General features: G+C 42.8%; 10 protein-coding genes across 10 annotated transcripts; 5 read left to right on the plus strand and 5 right to left on the minus strand.

The window, feature by feature from the left end:
* Window positions 1-106: 106 nt before the first annotated feature.
* On the minus strand, window positions 107-1,082 carry BYT42DRAFT_596075 (uncharacterized protein; the record flags this gene model as incomplete). The annotated part of the gene is made up of 4 exons (XM_051570910.1): window positions 107-261; window positions 342-504; window positions 595-764; window positions 962-1,082. The coding sequence occupies 4 exons, from the start codon at window positions 1,080-1,082 to the stop codon at window positions 107-109; spliced, it is 609 nt and encodes a 202-aa protein (XP_051418425.1).
* On the minus strand, window positions 1,035-2,000 carry BYT42DRAFT_589535 (uncharacterized protein). The gene is made up of 3 exons (XM_051570387.1): window positions 1,940-2,000; window positions 1,510-1,838; window positions 1,035-1,407 (listed from the first exon to the last, which is right to left on the minus strand). The coding sequence occupies exons 2-3, from the start codon at window positions 1,804-1,806 to the stop codon at window positions 1,291-1,293; spliced, it is 414 nt and encodes a 137-aa protein (XP_051418426.1). The 5' UTR covers window positions 1,807-1,838; window positions 1,940-2,000; the 3' UTR covers window positions 1,035-1,290.
* On the plus strand, window positions 1,983-4,549 carry BYT42DRAFT_589537 (phosphatidylinositol-glycan biosynthesis class S protein). Its single transcript, XM_051570388.1, has 10 exons — window positions 1,983-2,369; window positions 2,434-2,617; window positions 2,698-2,862; window positions 2,938-3,038; window positions 3,107-3,227; window positions 3,294-3,479; window positions 3,548-3,637; window positions 3,743-3,939; window positions 4,005-4,178; window positions 4,236-4,549. Exons 1-10 carry the CDS (start codon window positions 2,250-2,252, stop codon window positions 4,503-4,505), a joined length of 1,608 nt encoding a protein of 535 aa, XP_051418427.1. The 5' UTR covers window positions 1,983-2,249; the 3' UTR covers window positions 4,506-4,549.
* Window positions 4,550-6,632: 2,083 nt separating this feature from the next.
* BYT42DRAFT_589543 (uncharacterized protein) lies at window positions 6,633-7,468 on the minus strand. The gene is made up of 4 exons (XM_051570389.1): window positions 7,331-7,468; window positions 6,947-7,253; window positions 6,829-6,860; window positions 6,633-6,767 (listed from the first exon to the last, which is right to left on the minus strand). The coding sequence occupies exons 1-4, from the start codon at window positions 7,347-7,349 to the stop codon at window positions 6,724-6,726; spliced, it is 402 nt and encodes a 133-aa protein (XP_051418428.1). The 5' UTR covers window positions 7,350-7,468; the 3' UTR covers window positions 6,633-6,723.
* A 1,889-nt stretch (window positions 7,469-9,357) lies between these two features.
* On the plus strand, window positions 9,358-10,573 carry BYT42DRAFT_589547 (uncharacterized protein). Its single transcript, XM_051570390.1, has 4 exons — window positions 9,358-9,671; window positions 9,739-10,001; window positions 10,081-10,262; window positions 10,328-10,573. The coding sequence occupies exons 1-4, from the start codon at window positions 9,630-9,632 to the stop codon at window positions 10,501-10,503; spliced, it is 663 nt and encodes a 220-aa protein (XP_051418429.1). The 5' UTR covers window positions 9,358-9,629; the 3' UTR covers window positions 10,504-10,573.
* Window positions 10,185-11,775, plus strand: BYT42DRAFT_159980 (NAC domain-containing protein). Its single transcript, XM_051562322.1, has 5 exons — window positions 10,185-10,262; window positions 10,328-10,635; window positions 10,817-10,883; window positions 10,983-11,222; window positions 11,320-11,775. Exons 2-5 carry the CDS (start codon window positions 10,540-10,542, stop codon window positions 11,517-11,519), a joined length of 603 nt encoding a protein of 200 aa, XP_051418430.1. The 5' UTR covers window positions 10,185-10,262; window positions 10,328-10,539; the 3' UTR covers window positions 11,520-11,775.
* Window positions 11,776-12,030: 255 nt separating this feature from the next.
* On the minus strand, window positions 12,031-12,376 carry BYT42DRAFT_618705 (uncharacterized protein; the record flags this gene model as incomplete). The annotated part of the gene is made up of 2 exons (XM_051572322.1): window positions 12,031-12,252; window positions 12,326-12,376. The coding sequence occupies 2 exons, from the start codon at window positions 12,374-12,376 to the stop codon at window positions 12,031-12,033; spliced, it is 273 nt and encodes a 90-aa protein (XP_051418431.1).
* A 359-nt stretch (window positions 12,377-12,735) lies between these two features.
* BYT42DRAFT_596078 (peptidase family M48-domain-containing protein) lies at window positions 12,736-14,428 on the minus strand (the record flags this gene model as incomplete). Its single annotated transcript, XM_051570911.1, has 6 exons — window positions 12,736-12,923; window positions 13,019-13,267; window positions 13,325-13,602; window positions 13,676-13,929; window positions 14,010-14,253; window positions 14,325-14,428. 6 exons carry the CDS (start codon window positions 14,426-14,428, stop codon window positions 12,736-12,738), a joined length of 1,317 nt encoding a protein of 438 aa, XP_051418432.1.
* A 518-nt stretch (window positions 14,429-14,946) lies between these two features.
* On the plus strand, window positions 14,947-16,676 carry BYT42DRAFT_589561 (WD40-repeat-containing domain protein). The gene is made up of 7 exons (XM_051570391.1): window positions 14,947-15,008; window positions 15,066-15,276; window positions 15,348-15,450; window positions 15,506-15,605; window positions 15,670-15,992; window positions 16,074-16,241; window positions 16,320-16,676. Exons 1-7 carry the CDS (start codon window positions 14,970-14,972, stop codon window positions 16,489-16,491), a joined length of 1,116 nt encoding a protein of 371 aa, XP_051418433.1. The 5' UTR covers window positions 14,947-14,969; the 3' UTR covers window positions 16,492-16,676.
* An 80-nt stretch (window positions 16,677-16,756) lies between these two features.
* Window positions 16,757-19,683, plus strand: BYT42DRAFT_596080 (NMDA receptor-regulated protein 1-domain-containing protein; the record flags this gene model as incomplete). The annotated part of the gene is made up of 11 exons (XM_051570912.1): window positions 16,757-16,813; window positions 16,880-16,958; window positions 17,019-17,123; window positions 17,196-17,353; window positions 17,435-17,569; window positions 17,639-17,912; window positions 17,986-18,267; window positions 18,351-18,514; window positions 18,595-18,747; window positions 18,820-19,534; window positions 19,607-19,683. The coding sequence occupies 11 exons, from the start codon at window positions 16,757-16,759 to the stop codon at window positions 19,681-19,683; spliced, it is 2,199 nt and encodes a 732-aa protein (XP_051418434.1).
* Between the last annotated feature and the right edge of the window lie 168 nt (window positions 19,684-19,851).

Below are 19,851 nucleotides of genomic sequence, written 5' to 3' on the forward strand. Positions count from 1 at the left end.
TTAGTTTTCCATGATAGCTTTCTCTATACACAAAAATAAAGCCCGTTCTTTGAGACATACATAAAAAAAATCAAAAGGGGATTGAGGAGGGAAAGGGGAGGCTAATTTATGTCATATCTCGTCCGCTGCCAGCGGGGGTCTGAACCCAGTCCAGACCAAATCTACAATCTGGGGCTTGGTAGTTGTTCAATGCCTCCAAGACTTCCTCTACGGTGTTGCACACCTTGAAGATATTTACACTGCCTGCATGCACGAATTTTTCTATAGTAACAGTGCGTAAAGAGTTAGTTTTGGATGTCATTTCATAAAATACCCGAGAAGAGTATCGTATGTACACTTGCCTTTGACCGCGAAATCAATCCATTGAATAAAGACATCATAAAATCCATTGGTGTTCAATATAATGATGGGCTTGGAGTGAATATTCAACTGAGACCAAGTGACCATTTCCATCATTTCTTCCATAGTACCAAAACCGCCAGGCAAGACAACAAATGCGTCACACTAAATAGACAAGGAAATGGGATTTGAGTTTATGATCCAGAGGCACCCGCTTCCTTTTTTTTTTTTTTGTTAAAAACAAGCCAAAGTTACCTCGTCGCCCATTGTCTTTTTGCGGGTATGCATATCGGGCACCACAATCACTTCGGCAATCTGCTTGCTACCACAACGGAAAAGAGGTTCAGGCACCACCGCTTTGGCTTTTCCTCCACCTTCAATGACAGCTTTGGCCACAGCTCCCATCAAGCCCACCGATCCACCGCCTATGCAAAAGCGCCAAAAATAAATTTAAGTCTCATGCGAGGTTCTCCCACTATCCGCCTATCCGTTGTCACGGAAAGAAACTTACCATACACAAGCGTGTACTTTTTCTCGGCAAATGCTTTGCCCAGTTCTACCCATGTCGAAAATCCTCATGTTAGGAATGGAAACGGCGATGATCCCTGTAAAACAATCGTACCTGTTGCTTGTTCGGCATAGGCAGGGCTGGCACCATTGGAAGAACCACAAAATACACAGACACTCGAAATGGTCTTGGGAGTACTGACAACTTTATTCAAGAATGGAAGTGTGGTAGCCATAGAATTTACAAAAATAAAAAAAAAAGATGATATCAAGCCGAATTGACTGCAGCCCGGTTTTATTTCATTACGTTTTTTCAGTTTCAGTCGGCGATCGTGTGAAATGTCGGGCAAGCTGCGGTAAACCTGGTCTGACTCACGTTATTGAGTCATCATCACCAGATCCAAGAAAAAACAAGCTCGTCCCGTATTCTCCAAGTGCACAGCATTACCGTTGGTAACCGTTTGATGAGAGGTGGACTGATGCTGATGTGACTCTTTCTTCCCTACATCTATCCAAAAGTTCGATATCCTTGTTCGTACCCACGACAAATCTCCATGACTCCTAAAATAAAGTTTCATTAATCCATTTGCCATGGACCCGGGATCCGGTGATCCCAATGCAAGGTTCACAGTCCACAACTCAATACATAAATGATAAATGTACCTTTTTACCCCAATACACTCTTTGCGCCAACCGTCCACCCACCATGTGAAAAAAGGTTAACAATCCATTAGCTTTTGAGAGTATCGATATTTCTGTTACTGAACGTAGGCTTTTTGAGTAGGCAAAAGAGGAAAAATGACCGATATGCAGTGTTCCCGTGGCATTTGAAACGAAGCCCGATGAAGCAAATGCCAGGAGCATTACAAACCAAATAAGGGTGGCATGATTCCTTTTGGTAGCCTTTTTATGGAGACGAATATAAATATACGTCATGGCATTCACTGATAATCGTCGCATTGTTCGTCAGTGACATAAGTAAGAGTTTCACACTTGAATAGATTGTACGTGGCAAGTCAGCGTCAGCCGTTGCATGGAGACTATTCATGCAAACCAGTTTTCCTTGTTCCTTTCTTTCTTTGATTTTCATTACCATTTTATCCTTCTTTATGATACACGCCATACGCTATACCGGCTTCTTTTTTTTTTTTTTTACTATGAGATTCATGTCAGAAAAGAAATGATATGCAGTAACAAAAAGCAAGGACCTTTTATGTAACGAATTCAAGCATCAATTTTCAATTTTGCGTGACGTGAAAACCGAATTCGATTTCCTTTTCGCTTGTACATCTAGACAGTTTGCAGCACCAAATGAAGTTTAGGCAGCAAGGTTCATTTTGGTGTATAAGCATTTGAAAAACTAAAGGGATACTGACGGTGAATATTTAGACCTCACCACACTTATGGTGGTAGGAGCCTTTTGGTGCGTCGTTCTCATAGGGATTCCTTTCTGGTGGAAGACGACCGAGGTTTACCGTGCCGATTTGCCCATGGCTGAAATTGAGTCGTGGCAATCCTCCAATGTAGGCCGATTTTGCTTTTGCGTGAAAAATATTTTGGAATCGCTGAATGATGTGGGTATCGTAGACTCGTCGTTTTGTCATACCCACTACTATGCACATTCATTTACCCGCTACTCTGGAACACACTGACCATCACTTACTCGACTCTCTCCAAACCGTCCTGGAACATCGTTTGACCGAGCTTCAACCATCGTCCCCATGTCTCGATTTCACGGTATCCGTTAGAACCGCCTTTTGGCAGAATCAAGGTGATATCCCAGAACTGGACCTTTTTTTTGCATACAAACCCAGTCGTTGACACCGTATCGCTCGCTTTGGCAATTCTTAGAGAATGAGGATGTGTCGCAACTATTGGAACGACATAAGGAGGGTCATATTGGAGAGTATCATGTTTATATGACCACCCTATCGTCGCCAGCAGATACCGAGAAACACCATGTTATCATTGGAAATCAACGTACAAGTGTCATTGAAACATCCGTGCTGACAAAAGGTGCCTGGTAAAATAATCATGAATGCAGGCAACGCAACGGCTCATTTTTTTTTTTTTTTACCTTTTTATAAACAGACACGGTGATCACTACTGTCTTGCAAGTGGTTCCCAATATTTTCTTTAAAGAGTTTGACTTGTTGAGCAAAACTGCATGCGGGGAACAAGACGTGGTCAAGGTGACATACAGCCAGAGTCATTCACGCTCGACAGTGATAACTGAACACATCTTCTTTATCTTGATTAGAATGATGTAGACAATATGCGTCCTTTCAAGTACTCATCACGATACCAAATCACGTTTAGCTTGATGAACAATAATCCCACTGGAACCATTGTCGATTGGGATATTCGTCGTGCCGTCAATAGTAAGCAAATGATCAAACCATACATCTCAGTCAATTCACAATCGAGTTCACATTTCTATTTCACAGATTATCTTTATCCTTTCCTCAACGAACTATCATGTCTGTACAACTTTACGGTGGATTCTCAAATTCAAAATTATGCGTCGCTCACCATGACTCCCAAGTACAAGCAACGACAGGATAAACCAAGTTATTATTACTTTGAACCCCAACAACTTCCTCATTTTGTCAATTCAGCAGAATGGAATCTAGGTAAGCAAGCCGTGTTTCCCATGGCCTATGATGATCCGGAATTATCACGGACTGACATCTTTACGAAGCATCTACCATTTCATCGTACCCGACCGTCAACTTTATTCTGTATATTCCATCCACTGAAGAATCGCCACTTCGTATTCACGATGCACAAGGTACGTCTCCTTAATTGGGTGCGTGTGCGTGATGCGTGAGAAGCAGGATAAAGAGACAATTCCGGGATGAATTCATGGATAGCTTACTCGATTGAGATGTCATAGGAAACCCACTGTTGAGCAATGCGTTTCTGATTCCTCGATGGGGTGGTATCGCTATCAAAAATGTACCAAGCTCCGCGCAACATGGCGACCATTATCAACTAGCACTCAAAGACTTGCAGCCCATTATGAAAGTATTCATTGCGCAGTTACGAGGGTTGATGGGCATTCAGGAATTGAAAGCAGGCACGGATGACATGGTAAGATATAAAGTGGGCGACGGGCATGGTCATTATGGCGCCGTATTCAATGTCCCATTTGATAGAATGTCAGTTTCATTCCCGCTCGGCAAAGTGGCGTCACGATTTTGGAAAAGGATAATTTGATTCGCAAAAGAACGATTGAAAATGTAGTGAATGCCATTTCTACATTAAAGTCGTTGGCGCAGCTTGTGAATGAAATTCCTAATATGGTGGTGTTGGATCATATTGATCTCCAGGTACGTGGTACAGACATTGGGCCACATGACAACAGTGGGCAGTAACATGTTAACCAGGTACGGCAATCGTTGCACGCATTAAATCGCGTGGGAGAAGCACTCCGTCTGGGTGATTATGCAAAAGCGCTCCGAGAATCCATTGAAGCGGTTGAACTCTCGGAAAAATCATTTTTCGATCCTACCATGGTCTCGATGCTTTATTTCCCGGACGAACACAAATACGCTATTTACATGCCGCTCTTTGTCCCTGTCTCGGTTCCCCTCATCATGGCCCTCATCAAACAAGTTAAAAAATTGCGTGGCTCACCCAAAGCCAAAACCGAATAGACTGCATCATTTATGTCGACAATAAAAACTGCTTTGTTGGTGTGAAAAAGAAAAATGTACGTCTGTGCTCAGCGTTCATCTCAGCTCCTGCCCCAAAAGAAATTTTTTCCTTCCCAGCTGGAAATAGGCCCGACATAAGAGGACTGGAGGGCATCATTATTTTTTTCCTCTGTAGCTGTAGAAATACCAGATAACCGGGTTTAGATTAGACGTACCTGCATTGCGCAATATCTCTTCTTCGGCTAACTTGTAGAGAGTGGCGAAAACACGATCCGGATTTCTAAATTGTTATATCATGATAGGAGTTGGAAAACAATGACGGCAATTTAGAATCACCGGCCATTGACGATCGATCGTGCTTTACCATTGTTTCCATGAGCATCTTTGGATGTTCCTGACAACGTAGCAACATCATGCGTCGAAATAATAGCATGACAGTTTCAAGCCAATGATCAGCATCCGTAACGCTATTCCGGTTTCATAGACCCCACCGGTTATGCATGAGTCAAACCCTCCGGTTGGGAAATAAAAATTTCATTCTGTATCCGAAAATAAACGAAAAAGAAAAAATCCAGTTACTTTTGTTTCATGATTCTTTTTGCCGGATCAAAATAATAGTGAGTAATGTCCATTATGGTTTCTTTTTGGAAAGAGTCAAAGAGCCAAAGAGTGTGGTATATTATATTTCAATGCAATAATGATGACTATTATTTCTGTATATGCATAACATGTAATGGTGGTTTCTATATACAATGGGATTATATAAAAAAAAGACCGTCTAGATCCTTTTTTAAAGCGCGTATTCGGGTGTCAGTGTCATTCGAATCGTACGTTCAGGATAATGGGTAAGTAGACTTTCGAATTCGCTTGCTTTGGTGGAAATGGTGGAGTCGTCCATGGATGACAGCGTAGAAGACGATGATGATCGACTCGAGGCAACGTAGGCCGATTTGGGTTTGGCAGCGTTCAGTAACCAAGGAAGGGCCTTGTGGAATGGGTTACGATGAGGTTTTACGGAATCCTTGTGGAGATCACCGAGGATAATATCGTTGTCATCATGATAGAGGTATTGATGATCGGCAGAATGGAAGCTTGGCATGTTATTTAAGATGTGGAATGTAGACAGCGAATAAATCTTCGTAGTATTAGGGAATTATAGAAGCCAGCAAGTTTTGATAAGTCAAGAGTTTTTATATCAGTGATAGAAAGAAACTGATCGAAAACTATCGAGCCCCTTTTATATTATCAAAAAAAACTAGCCTAATTAGAGTTCGGAGTAATATTTTTTTTTTTTTTTTTTTTTTTGTCTGTGCGGGTGTGTGTGTGTGTGTATTATAATCGCATCGTAACCATGACGAAATTTTGAATGAACCAGGAAAAAAGAAGTCTTGATGTCCCGTTGACTCCTATTCTTCTTATTCGCGAGAAAATCCCTAACTTCTCCTCCTAAAACCCCCTTGAGTTTCCCGCCTTGATCCTCTCAGGGATAAGGCATTCAAAGAAAAAAAAATTCACTACTACACTATAAGATTTACGCCAAAAGACGGCTCGGCTTGGCGAACAAATGATCTCACCCGAGGAAGACAATAAAAAAATCCCATGAAACCACATGGTTGCACAATGAACAATCAAAAGATTTCTCATCTTGTGACCGCATTACTACTATTCAACAAGTGGGAGAACCCAACAACAATAAGAGAACCAAAGGAGGAGGGTCGTACCCATTTCTTTTTTTCATTCATATCATCCTCAAGGGTGCATACACCATGCGTGCATGAGATGCGTTTTTGTGTACGAGGTCCATCTGCGTGCGTATCTGTAGGGTAGATGTGTGGGTGATTCTCCTTCGTTAGAATATGCTTTATTTTCATAACTTCTACCAATCATCGTGTCATATTTCCCATTCAACAGCTGATGTGAGCATTGGAGGTGTACAGTAAGCCCGATGCTTGATTTAGGAACAAGGTTAACCACGTATTATTTCATCGGTTAAATAGACCCCTTTTTTCAACGCATTCTAATATATGCATGTATCAAATACATGGTGCATCTCCCCGACGGCGCCAGTAAAATGAAAGCCGCTTATCGGGACGTTTCTTATTTATCGCTCATTCAATCGAAAAGAATCATTTAAGATGTGTTTATTATATTTATCTTTAGCAGAGAATCCATGGGGTCTTCATAAGTAGTACAATTAAACAGAAAAGCAAAAGAACACCTAACGTCGGATACATCGTCTATTATAACATTGAACGCCGGGACCTAGAATAATGTTGTTAATTATCCGTTAAAAGCATCCAGGAAACCAAAAAAATCAACCTACCATAACGCGAATAACAGTCCGCGGATGTATTACTTTTTTTTTTTTCCAAAAAGAAAAATAAAGAATTTATCAATATCAAAATATAGACCACAGTGTGCGTTCACAGTTGAATATTTACCATAATGCTTGTCCTGATCCGCGATAATAAGATCGACGTGTAAGACCTGACGCCAGACCGACGATTAATCCAATGAGGATACAACAGCAAATGACCGAGCAACAACGACGTTTCATGCCCAAAGAACGATTCTCAGGAGGTGCATAGAACGTTGTAATTGGATTGCGACGTCCATTTCGAGGTTCAGGTGGTGGACCACCAGGTGGAGGTTGCGGTGGGGGTTGATAATACTGCTGTCCCGGTGGATTATTATTATTATTCCCTTGCTGATAGATAGGAGGTGGTGGGCCTGGTGGAGGATCGTAATCTGGATGGAGAAAAAAGAGCAACGTTAAAATCACACCAATCCTTTTTCGATTCCGTTGGTGACGTGCTCGTGCTTACTTTGACCTTTATTGTTCATGATAGCTTTTTTGTGTGTGCTGTTGGATAGATAGTGATAAGCAAAGATGAAGTGAAAAAAAAGAGGAAAACAAATAAAAACGAAGATCACTAAAATATTATTTATGTGTATACTTCCGAGACCATCAATGACGAGACCCGTCAACGAGTTGCATCATAAATCGCTAATGGCTGCCAATGTGACGCGTTTTTTATCCTTCCATTTGTTCCATGCTATTTACAACTTATGCTCGAATTGGTTGCTTTTTCCCTACTATTACTATACGATGAGATCAGTCGATCGCTCTATTTTCCAAATAGATACGCAAGTCGCTGTAATCATTTCTTTTCTACGATTTGTGCATTTAATCTTTCCATTGACAGGCATATGAAGTTACCAAAATCCTGCGAGGCGAGATTCACCACCTCTCAAACCATTTTTTTTGTTTCGTTCCAGACTTGAGCTGAGATCAGCATTTTGTGTGTCGGACAACAATAAAGGCAGTGCGTGCGGCACGTGTGCCTGATGACGCTGATCGAAAAGTAGGACAAGGCGTTTGATCTTGGGCGATCCAGCAACGGCTGAATGGGACGCTCGTCTTGAAACTCAGCTATTCAACCTATCCTGCCTATCATTTTGACAAGTGGCACGGAATGACAGCACCCAAGATTTTTTTTTATCAAGAATAAGTGCTGTTGCCAGGAAGCCCTCTGAATTTAGGGCAGAATTGAGACTATGACCTTAGGCGCCTCTCTTGCCTATCAAAAGGATTGGCCTTGGGTCAGAGCCTGGATTACTCCTTTCGTCGCGACAAGTCTTGTAAACGCAAATCTTACTGTTCCTGTTCAAAGCTTGTTTCATCCTATTCATAATTCAGATTCCCTTGTAGCGTTCCATCTCGGAAGACCGGAAAAAAAGCAGCCAAAAGAATGCTTTATATAAAATTCTTGTTGGGACGCCACGTAAACGTATGATAACTAGGTTTCAGTTCTTGTAGTTTTCCTTTCTTATTTTCCCTTTTCCAATACATCGCTCAAAAGGTACCATACGAAATACACGGAAACAGTTGAACTCTGTTGAAGGGGAGAATATTCTGAAGAAATTCTTCTCCATCAGGCAATTTTTCATTTATTCGTGTCCAGCAAGCTCATGACACGGAAAACGAGAACACAGTGGTTAGGGAGTTTGGGTAAAAGATAAGAACATAAGCACAAAATAAAACTTCCGCAAACGTAGCCGACGAGTACCGTAGCAGCAGCTGCCGCGACCAAAGCGTTCAATGACAGCGAACACAAAAGTTTTTTTTTTTCTGTCACCATTGTCGTCGACGCGTCGTGGGTCCAGACTGGCTTTCAAAAGCTCTGAGCAGGATGCCATGACCTGCTGCTGCAACGAATACGCTGTTTTGCTCGCAATAAAGTACGGCCAACACTGAAAATGCACTTTTAACCTCGACAAGTGTTGTCTCTATATGCCACCCTATTAGTTCCTACTTGTTCGTCGGCTGTTATAAAAATGCAACGTCGAGGGTGGGTGGGTCGGTCGGTGAGTCACTGATCAAGCGGAGCCATTTTTTTTTTGCCCAAAATTCCTTTGAATTTTTACGGTCTCATGGACTGGTTTTTTTGCGCGAGCAAATTTTTTTCTATTTCAACACCCGAGGAAGAAAGAGAAAAATTATAAATACCCCTGCAACCACGGTTGTATTGGATCTTGTACATTCATCTGTTTCTTTTGATCTGTTGTTCCGAACAAGGTCACCTTTGGTAAGTTGTCTATTCTACTATGGCACGCATCACGTGGATCTTTTGTATTCTTTTTGAGAGGATGATTCTGGCATTTGGCTTTAGCCGTCTTGGCGCTGATGACAAAAAACAGCTACCTTATAAATTTTCTACTGAAACTTAAAGAATACATTATCCTTCGTGATCTTGCTTACTTGTTGCTATCCAAGGTATCATGATTCTAATCGTTCAACGTTTTTCTAGATTATCCTCCATCCGTATAATCAATGGGACCTGTTTGGATACATACTTAGATATAGTATTTCATTGAATAAAACTATACTTTGAAAAAAAAGAAATTCTCAGTTCTTTACTATGATAGCCAGAAAGTTTTTATCTGTGCTGATTATTTTGTGTTGTGGACAGAGTTCTTGTCAGAAACGCTACGGCAATACATTGGCAAACCCATTCAGTGACAAAGTCTGTTTGGCAACGACACCATTACAGAAATCCGTTGTGGAAAATTTTTGTTTGAGACCAAGCCACCCGATTTCACTTTGTGCAAGCATCCACCGACATGCCCGTTTTACATTATCACGATGTCGTACTACACGCAGAAGTAAGTTATGCATGGAAGCGGGAGTCGTGACTGTAGACAAAAAAGGCTCAAGTGAATGTGAAAAAAGGATGTGGCATCTTTAGATGAAGGGCAATGGTTGACGGACAGCATCATTGAGTTTCATATGGAATATTTGGAGCGTAACCACCAGACACCTGGCAACGACGTCGTGACACTGTTGCGTCCAGGGATGGTTCAGCTATTGTCGCATACGCAAGAGGACGTGACGGCGTTAAAGCCGGTTTTGCCACCTTCTTTATCTACGTCGCAAGCCGTCTTCATGCCCATTAATGATGGAGTTCCAGAGTCAGCTTACAGTGGCTCTCATTGGTAACGTGGAATATCCATGGCAACAGTGCAAACCAACCCACGAGGCACAAGGATATTGATGCTTTTCCTCGTGATGTAGGTCGCTTCTCGTGTATTTACACCAAACACAGAAATGCTATCATTATGACAGTATTCGTGACAGTAATTTGGATCAGGCACGATTGACCGCTCAAAGGTTGAGCAGTCTTTTGGAACTCCCACGACCCATCAGTGTCATACCCATGGCATGTCCTCAGCAAACCAACGGCGCCGATTGCGGAGGTAAATATATCATAATAAATCACAACCAAAAGAAAAAACCTCATCTAAGTTATGGCTGTATGTAGTGCATGTCATCGCGTTGGTGGATTATTTTGTTCGAAAAATTCAAGAAACATCGGATATAGAGACATTAGTTTCTGTGGATTCCGATGAAATAGCGGCCACCTCAATGGTCAGAAAGCGTCTACTTTCAGTGATCAAGGATGAAAGTCATGAGCGAAAATTTCTCGACCAATCATAAACCGCGATTTGAAAAAAAGCCATTTTTTTTTTGTTTATGTTGTCGGGTCTCGTACACTTTCCTTCTTTCCCCCTCTCACTTTCAGTCGTTGGAATAGGTGTGTATCCTCGTCGTTTCTATAGTCAAAATGAGGTTGTCATTGTGATGGTGAATCTTGGAGAAAACAAAAAAGACGTGTAAAATATGCGCGTTTCAAAGAGATCATCATCTGTGGGTGGCTTTTCTCTCTTTTTTTTTTTTTTTTACAGATGGGTTCATTGACATGTCCGTTTTTTTTTCTTTTCTTTCTCTATATCGTTTTTTCGCTCGATAGCCCGATTTAAAAATGAACGCCGAGAAACTCGCTAAGCTTCAGTCCCAGGTTCGCATTGGTGGCAAGGGTAGGTTTTTTTTTTTGCGTTTGCTGGACGTGACTTAATGACGAGATGGAAACGTGTCTGTTCCGTGATATTAAACGCTTTTTTCTTTTTTGTTGTTAGGTACTCCCCGCCGTAAGACCAAGAAGGTGACCAAGGCTTCTGGCAACACTGATGACCGTAAGCTCCAAGCTGCTCTCCAGAAGACCAATGTCCAGCCCATTCCTGGCATTGAAGAAGTCAACATGTTCAAGGACGACGGCAAGGTCATCCACTTTGCTGCTCCCCGTGTCCAGGCTGCCGTCAACGCCAACACCTTTGCTATCCACGGCCGTTCCAGCGAAAAGGATTTGACTGAACTCGGTAAGCATGGATTCTTCTCATAAGCCGCCGCTTTTTTGTGTGATATGTGTATGAAGAGAGGAGAATGAATGACTCATGCAATTGCCGTTTTTGTTAGTCCCTGGTATCTTGAACCAGTTGGGTCCCGACTCTTTGGAAAGCCTCCGCAAGCTCGCTGAAGCTTACCAATCCGCACAGGGTGGTGCTGCTGGTGAGGACGATGACGAGATCCCCGATTTGGTCGAGAGCTTCGACAAGGCTGAAGTTGAGGATAAGAAGGAAGACGCCAAGGAGGAGGCCAAGGAAGCCACCGCCTAAACCCGTTCAAACCCTTTTTTTTGATCCCACAGAAAAAAAACTCACGTAACAACATAATAAAAAAGCTTAAAGCCGAAAAAACAGATCATTTTGTTGATAAAGTAAAAATGAGCCATTGAAGAAGGCATTCTATTAACAGAGCAATTGGTACGGAACACATCTGTCATTTTCAAAATAATGACGATTTCTGTCCATTTTGCTGTGGGTAAACAAAAATGTTTTTCATATTTCTATGGATACAAGCAGATGGGGGGTAGAGGATGATGCGATTTTTTGCTTTCATCTTTCTATGCTGTAATTATGGTGACATTGTAACTAGAGGAAGAGATAGGTCTAATGTTTTCTGGTTTCCTTTGTCGTGCGACGATGCTTTGTCTTGAGCAAAAGCAGCTGCGAAACGGCCATCGGGGGATGATTTGTCTCTTTTTTTTTCGATATTTTCATGCGTAAATTATCGTGGAGGGGTTGAATTTAGGCTTCACATATTGGTTGAACAAAAAGGTGGCAGCCATCACGGATCGTCATCGTAGATGGAGAGGGGCGAAGGGCATCCCCAAGAGGGCGGAGAAACGGGAGCAAGGACAAAAGGACGTTTGTGACAGACGCTGGGCTTTTCATAAAACGAATGAGGCGAGTTCATCAAAGGCGACGACGGTGGAGACAGAGGCATATACACAGGTTCAAAAGTTTCGCACGCTATGTCTTTGCGTTCACAAACTTGTGAGCAGTACAACTAAAAGGAGAAAAAGCAAAAGAGTGAGCACACAGTGTTCGTTGGTCCGTTCTTGGTAACTAGGATGACTTACGTTGTCTTCTGTGCAGTGACGATCGCAGATAATGCACCAAGAGAGATCCATAGTAATTAATTTATGATAAAGAGAAGCTGTGTTCACAGTGATGATACATGAATCTTGCGGGTTTCACCCATTATATATGGGCATGGCAACGGGTGGCTGCCTCGAAATTAGTCACCGACAATTTCAATCTCAGTCGATGAGCAACATGGAGACGAAATGACACATTTTTTCTCCAGCCCGTGCCGATCCGGTGGAAGACTCAAAAAAGAAAAAAAAATCACGCAACAATGTTCACCCTGAAATTTTCCACCCTGTTCCGCAAATCTTCGTGCATATGAGAAAAATAAACATGTTATTTTATTTCTACGGTTTTTCCGAACAGAAAAAAAAAAGGTACGACAGACCAAACCATGATCTTTCTATTGCTCCTTCTTATCCGATGAGGAAGGAACTCCCAAAGCGTCCAATCTCTCCGTCAAACTAGGGTGCGATCGGTTCCAAGCCGAATGCCAAGGATCCACGTTGAAACCGCCCAGATTCTTCACACTCAGTTTGATCAAAGCATTGCGAAGAGTTGAAGCATAGCCCAATTTCAAAGCAAAGGCGTCTATTTTAAGAAACATTGGAAAATCAGCCTATCATGACCCTTTCCGGCTGCTCATGCAAAAACCGATTGATCTAATTTTTTTTTTTTCCACGTACCTGCTTCATATTCGTTTTTACGTTGATACACGTGCATCAAAAAGCTGATGACGCTGTCAACGGGACCAAAGATGAACTGGAACAAAAGGAAACCGATCAAGGTTGGCATGGTATTAAAACCAAAATCGGCATAGAGACGCTGATTGTGGATAAAGAACGAGAACATCCAGAACAAGTTCAAGAGATAGATTTGTTGCACGATAAGAATCTTCAAAGTGTGGCTCATCGACCAATGGCCCAATTCATGCGCTGTCCCCCATTATACATCAGTTGGTTGGCCCTCCGTTATTTGTATTTCTCGCTTACCTAATACAGCACAGATTTCATCATTGGTGGAATGGTCGATCAAGGTATCAAAAATGACAATATGCTTGTTCTTTCCAAATCCATAGAAATATGCATTGGAATGACTGGATCGCTTGCTGCCATCAATCACATAAAGTTTCTTGAGAGGGAAGTGAATACGAGCCGCCAACGTTTCAATTTGAGTACGAAGTTCGCCTGTCTCCAACGGAGTAAGTTTGCTGAACAATGGCTGGATCACCGTGGGGTAAATCGTAATCAGGAATAACTGGAACAGAATACTAATGGAAACATACAATCAGTGTCTGATTCTTTGCTCTACCGCCGTCCATCTTTTTTATATTCGATACTTACAACATCACCCACACGTAAAAGAAGAATTGGTCGCCGGTGGATTGGATGATCCATAAAAAGGCGGATAAGAAGGGGACCATAATGACGGCAAACACCAACTGGGATTTGAGTAAATCCGTGATAAAGAGACGCAAGGTTTGATTGTTGAAACCGTGACGCTGTTCAACGACAAAGGTGGAATACAGCGAAAAGGGAAGCGAACTGACCGTGTTCAAGAGATTGAAGATAACCACAAACACAAGAGAGTGGCAAATCTACGGTTATCGAAGAGTAAAGCCAGTGAGTGCCACTGGTGACAGTTGACAGGAAGCCCGTTTTTGCTTGTTTTTCTTACTTCATAATCGGCACCATAGCCAGTGTATTTGAACAACATTCTTCCGGAAAAGTCCCAAAGCCAAGGAAGGACATCATAATGCAGAGTGAGGACGGTTTCCAGTTGCTTGTACGCATTCTCCACGAAAGCGAAACGCGACTTTTCGAGATTGTAAGCTTGCGACTTTTTGAAATCCTCTTCGCTGACAATGTCGGCCAAATCCTTGGGACGATCTTTCAACAAGTAGCGACGATGCTGACGATAGCTACGATGGATTGAGTACTCTACTTTGTCTAGCCCGGCCGACGTGGAAAAAATGCCTCGCGAGACGCTTACTTTAGGTACTGCTCGAAAGCATACACGGCACAAGAGAACCCAAGTACATATTGCTTGTAATTGACGGCATCCAAAGATGACAGGATCTGAGGGAGGTCTGTCATGGTTGGATTGAAAGATACAGGCAACACAAACGCTCGTCAGCAACCATGAGACGAGTTTCCTTTGGCGTCGCTCCTGCAGTGACTGTGAAAAAAAAACCGAGTCCGCTCAATTACCATACGCCGTACGCATACTTGCAGTAATAGCCATACGCTCCTATCAACTCCTTGACCACGCCCCGGTAGCCGCGAGCTGCGAAAACCATGAGAGTTTGAGATCCAAAGGAAAAAAAAAGAACAACTAGACCCTCTTCAATATTGGTGCTGCACTTTACAGTTTGGAAAGCCGGTTCCATGATGAAAATTATTGCTGTTACCATAGTTTTGCAGGGTTCTCACAGCTACATATCATTATCATAAATCAATGAGCAACACTTTGAGAACTTTGCACGATGAATAATGGTGGCCAAAAAATAAATGCTTGCATAAACGCAAGAGGAGCCATCAGTCTGTGGGGGGCGGCGGCGGTTGAATAATGACGGACATTGGCCAAAAAAAAGTGGCCCAATGTGGATTCGATGCTTTTCTTTGCTGATTGCCTCGAATGACAGAAACTTCATGTGTTTACGGTCTTCGACATCAGGTATTTACTTGAGCCATTGAGACCAGCGTTTCGCGTGTTGCTGATACCAGTCTCCAGGCACGATGTCTGACAGCCGTGACAGCCAGCAATGAAAAAAGCCAATTTCTTGTCGGCACGGTCGGGGTGAAAAACAACATTGTATGTCTTTTAGAGTACGATGATGAAAGCAACGAAGTGATACCCACCATGTACGAACATGCCGACGAAGTATGGGACATTAGTGTGTGTCCGACCAACCAAGACCGTTTCTTCACAAGTCACAGCCCTGGTAAGCGCTATTTCATCAACTGTAGCATAACATAGGAAACCAGCGCTGATCGATCTCGCCTATTCTTTTAGTTTCAGGCAATCCATCGCATAAAAAAGCAACGTTGTGGCAAAAATATCCTGAAAACGCGTCACTGACCGAACTCGTCACTTTGGAACCCACCGGCGTCCAACGGTACGATCATCAGACCTTTTTTTTTTCCAGTCAAGCTTCTCATTGTCGTACGCAGTGTGCTGTGGGATCCACAACGCGATCAATCACAGGTTGCCTTGATCAGTGGCACTAATATTTATCATATCTCTTTGGAGGCTTCCCACCATCAAGCTTCCGTAAGTATTCCAGTACAGCCATTTAGCAAACAATCATCCTGACCTAGAAAATGGGAGAGTATAGACAGTTTTATCCATAGATGCTTCATCAATGTTTCAACGGGATCGCAATGGGGCCGGTTTCAATCGACTTCAAAATGCTGTTTGGAACCCTCATCAACCTGAAATAATCGCCGTAGGCGATTGTTGTGTGGCTGGCTGGGATTTACGATCGGGCGATAGAACATTTATGCGAAACGATGCTCACAAAGGCACCATTCGAGCCGTCGACTACAATACCAATCAACCCTATCACCTAGTCACGGGTGGAGACGATGGTCTTGTTCACATCTGGGATGTGCGACAGTTGGATCAGCCTGTATTGGATATCCAAGGACACACACATTGGTAAGGAGGATCCACCACTCATCTGGGAGACGAAGACTCAAATTTGATGGTGATTGGACGTTTTTGTTGTTCGTCGCATAGGGTATGGTCCGTTGCACTGAACAAATTTCACGACCAGCTTTTGCTTTCTTCCGGTTCCGATACGCTTGTAAATCTTCACAATGCAGTATCTGTCTCGTCAGCATCTTATATGGGCAACGAGACATCCGATACAGAGGAAAGAAACATTGCAGATCATCCTTCCTCAAGGTAACCCACGTAGCAGTAACAGGGTCAAACAACGCATGCTCAATGACCTAACCGATGGTCTTGATATTGTACATACAGCGGTCGATCATCGGACGGATTAATATACACTTACGATCAGCATGAAGACAGCGTCTATTCAATTGCGTGGAGCCAAGCTGATACTTGGACATTTGCCTCATTGTCGTATGCCGGACGAGTAATTATCAGTCAGGTGCCTACCAGCGAAAAATTCAAAATTCTTGGTGTTTAATTTCATCATTTCCTCCTTTTCTTCCGTAAACTTCCATAAAAACTGTATATTGTATTTCTTGTTTTATTGCTGTATATGCAAAATCCATTAAAAGTAGTAAAAATGAATCAAGTGATGATAAAAAAAAGAGGCCAAAATTGGGGCAATTGTTCGCCAGCGAAAAACCCGTCACAATCGCCTACTGTTCTTTAACACGTTACTCTTCTTTTTTTTCGGTTTTTCGCTGCAAAGGACGTTTCCGTCGGATATAGAGATTCGTTGAACCATGAACGCCAAAAGGGAACTCCCGCCCAAAGAAAGCGCCGTTTTCAAGAACATTTTGGTAAAAAAGACGTTTGCGTTGTAGTTTCCCATGGGTGGGGGCGCGGTGGCTAATGTTCAGTGATAGAAAAATTATGAACTTCGACAGTACAAGAAGGGCTTGAAACTTGCCGACTCCATTCTGAAGAAGTTCCCTGAGCATGGCGGTAAGAATGAACAGGACGAGCACGGGATCTCTTAGGATGCTGATGGTTTTGTTGATTTAGAAACCTTGGCCATGAAAGGTTTGTTCCTCAACAATCTCGACAAGAAAGAGGAAGGTTATGACCATGTGAAGAAGGGTATTCGTCACGATATTACCTCCCATATCTGTAAGTGTAAAAGAAAAACCATGACAAAAGTGACCGGTTCCTTTAATCGTTGTCTTATACGTGTGTGTTTAGGTTGGCATGTGTATGGTCTTCTTCATCGCGCCGACAAAAACTATGAGGAGGCAGCCAAGTGTTATACTCAAGCACTCAAGTTCAACAAGAACGACATTCAGATTCTCAGAGATTTTGCTCTCATGCAAACTCAGTTGCGTCAATACGATGGCTTGGTGGTAAACTGTCAATGAAGTGTTTTCTGCTCACTTGTCATTCACCGATTCACTGACTTGAAATGGGGTCGCTATGTTTTCCAGGAAACTCGCTCTCAGCTTGTGCAATTGCAACCCTCCAATCCTACCTTTTGGTTAGGCTTGGCTATTGCTTACCAGATGGTCGGTAAACCGGAAACAGGCGTGAAAATTTTGGAAAGCCATGAAGAATCCCTCAAGGTAGGAACCATCTTATCCGACAATACGACTGGCAGTAATAGACTTAAAAAAAATGATGGCTGTGTGTAGACTACGCCTCCCGCATTTGAGTACTCTGAATTGTTGATGTATCACAACTCGTTGTTGGAAGAAACCGGGGACTTCAAGGCGGCCTTGGAACATCTCAACAAGATTGAACCCAAGGTTACCGACAAGAGAACGTTGAAAGAAAAGCGAGCCTTTTACTTGTTCCGTCTTGGTCAATTGGACGAAGCCGAATCAGGTTACCGCTTACTGATCAGCGAAAACCCATTCAATGGTCGTTACATTGAACGTCTCTTGGAAGTCAAGGGTCTTGGCCAAGGTAAGTCATACGCGAGGGAAAAAATGGTGAAATCAAGTGCATGCTATTTAACGTGGATGTCGTGTTTATATAGCTGATAAAAAGGCGGAGACCAGCGAACTTTTAACGGAATTATTCGCCCAGTATCCTCGATCCAAGGCCATTGAAGATCTTGTGCTCCGTTATGCTGAAGGCGAGAGCTTCAAGACCAAGGTGGCCGCGACCTTGCAGAGTGCGTTGAGAAAGGGTGTGCCTTCTTTGTTCAACAGCATGAAGAAATTCTACGGTGACGAAAGCAAGCAAAAGATCATTGCTGATCTGGTCATTGATTACGGTAAATCCCTGGAAGCCTGTGGCAGTTTCACTGGCAGCGAAGGTAAGTGATTTGCGACAAAGCAAAGAAAAAAAAACAATGGCACAGGTGGCAGGGCAATTGACCACAATGATGGATGCTTCCAGATACCAAAGAACCCGCTACCGCTTTGTTATGGACGCTCTATTATCTTGCTCAACATTATGATTACCATCGTCAATTGGATCAGGCTTTGGAACATATTAACAAGGCTATTGAACATACACCTACTGTCGTGGAACTTTACATGACCAAAGGCAGAATTCTCAAGGTACGGCGCAAGTGCTAGCAAATCATGGCTAAAAAAAAGAGAAACAACGCTAACCCGTTATCGTTTTCGATTTATAAAAGCATGCAGGCAAGTTTGAAGAAGCGGCTCAGGTGATGGATGAAGGTCGCAAATTGGATTTGCAAGACAGATTCATCAACTCCAAATGCGCCAAATACATGCTTCGCGCCAGTCACATTGAAGAAGCCGAAAAGACCATTGGCCTGTTCACAAGAGTAAGTTGGGACATGATGACCCGTCATCTTTTGGAGGGGCTATTGAACTGACCCACCGTGATCTCTTTTTAGAAAGACGTGGCTCCTCTGCAGGATTTGTTGGATATGCAATGTCAATGGTTCGTGACTGAGGAAGGTTTTGCATACATGAGAAAGAAGAACTACGGCAAGGCGTTAAAACGATTCCACGCTATTGAAAAGTTCTACAACGATTTCTATGACGATCAATTTGATTTCCATACCTACTGTTTGAGAAAGACGACGCTTCGCGCGTACGTGGATATGCTACGTTTTGAAGATCGTCTTCGTGCCCATCCTTTCTACTTGAAGGCAGCCAAGGGAGCCGTGGAAGCGTATTTGGCGATTGCCGATCAACCCAAGGATGGCAGTTTTGATCCTACGGGTATGACGGAAACGGAGGTGAAGAAGGCTAAAAGCAAGGCTCGCAAGGCGGAACTCAAGGCCCAAAAGGAGAATGAAGCTCGCAAGGCGCTTATCAAGGAAGAAATCGCCAAGCAGCAAAAGGCAGATCCCAAGAAACCTGTTGATCAGGACCCAGAGGGAGACAAGTATCTTGAGACGGGCCATCCCTTGGACGATGCTCTGCAATTCGTCAAGCCCTTGGAACAATTGGCTCCTTCCCTGATAGACACACACACCCTGGGATTCGAAATTTATATTCGTCAAAAGAAATGGTTGTTGGCTTTGACCGCCATTCTTAAGACTTCGCAAATCGATGCTTCTCATTCCAGCATCAAGACGAACTTGGACCGATTCCAGAAACAAGGTAAAGACCACACATTTTAATGAAACCATCCAATCGAGCGACATACTTACACTCTATTATTTTTCTTCGCAGTGAGTGCCGCTGGACCCCTGGACCCTACGGTGCAAAAAGTCATTGATGAACAACTGCCCAAGATCAAACAAGCTTAATCTGTGAGCCTCAATTTTTTTTTTTACAGCAAAAGAAAGGAAAAAAAAAGAAAACCAGTACATTTAGATTTGTCTATTGCTTCAGCATTCGTTGGTTTTTAAAGGGTCAAGGCATGTTGAAAAAAAAAAGGAAAAAAGCCCTCCGCCTCCATCTAGATTAGAAAGCAG

Source organism: Radiomyces spectabilis, assembly GCF_025331425.1.
Source record: "Radiomyces spectabilis strain NRRL 2753 chromosome Unknown BYT42scaffold_18, whole genome shotgun sequence".
NCBI classification, from domain to species: Eukaryota; Fungi; Mucoromycota; class Mucoromycetes; order Mucorales; family Radiomycetaceae; genus Radiomyces; species Radiomyces spectabilis.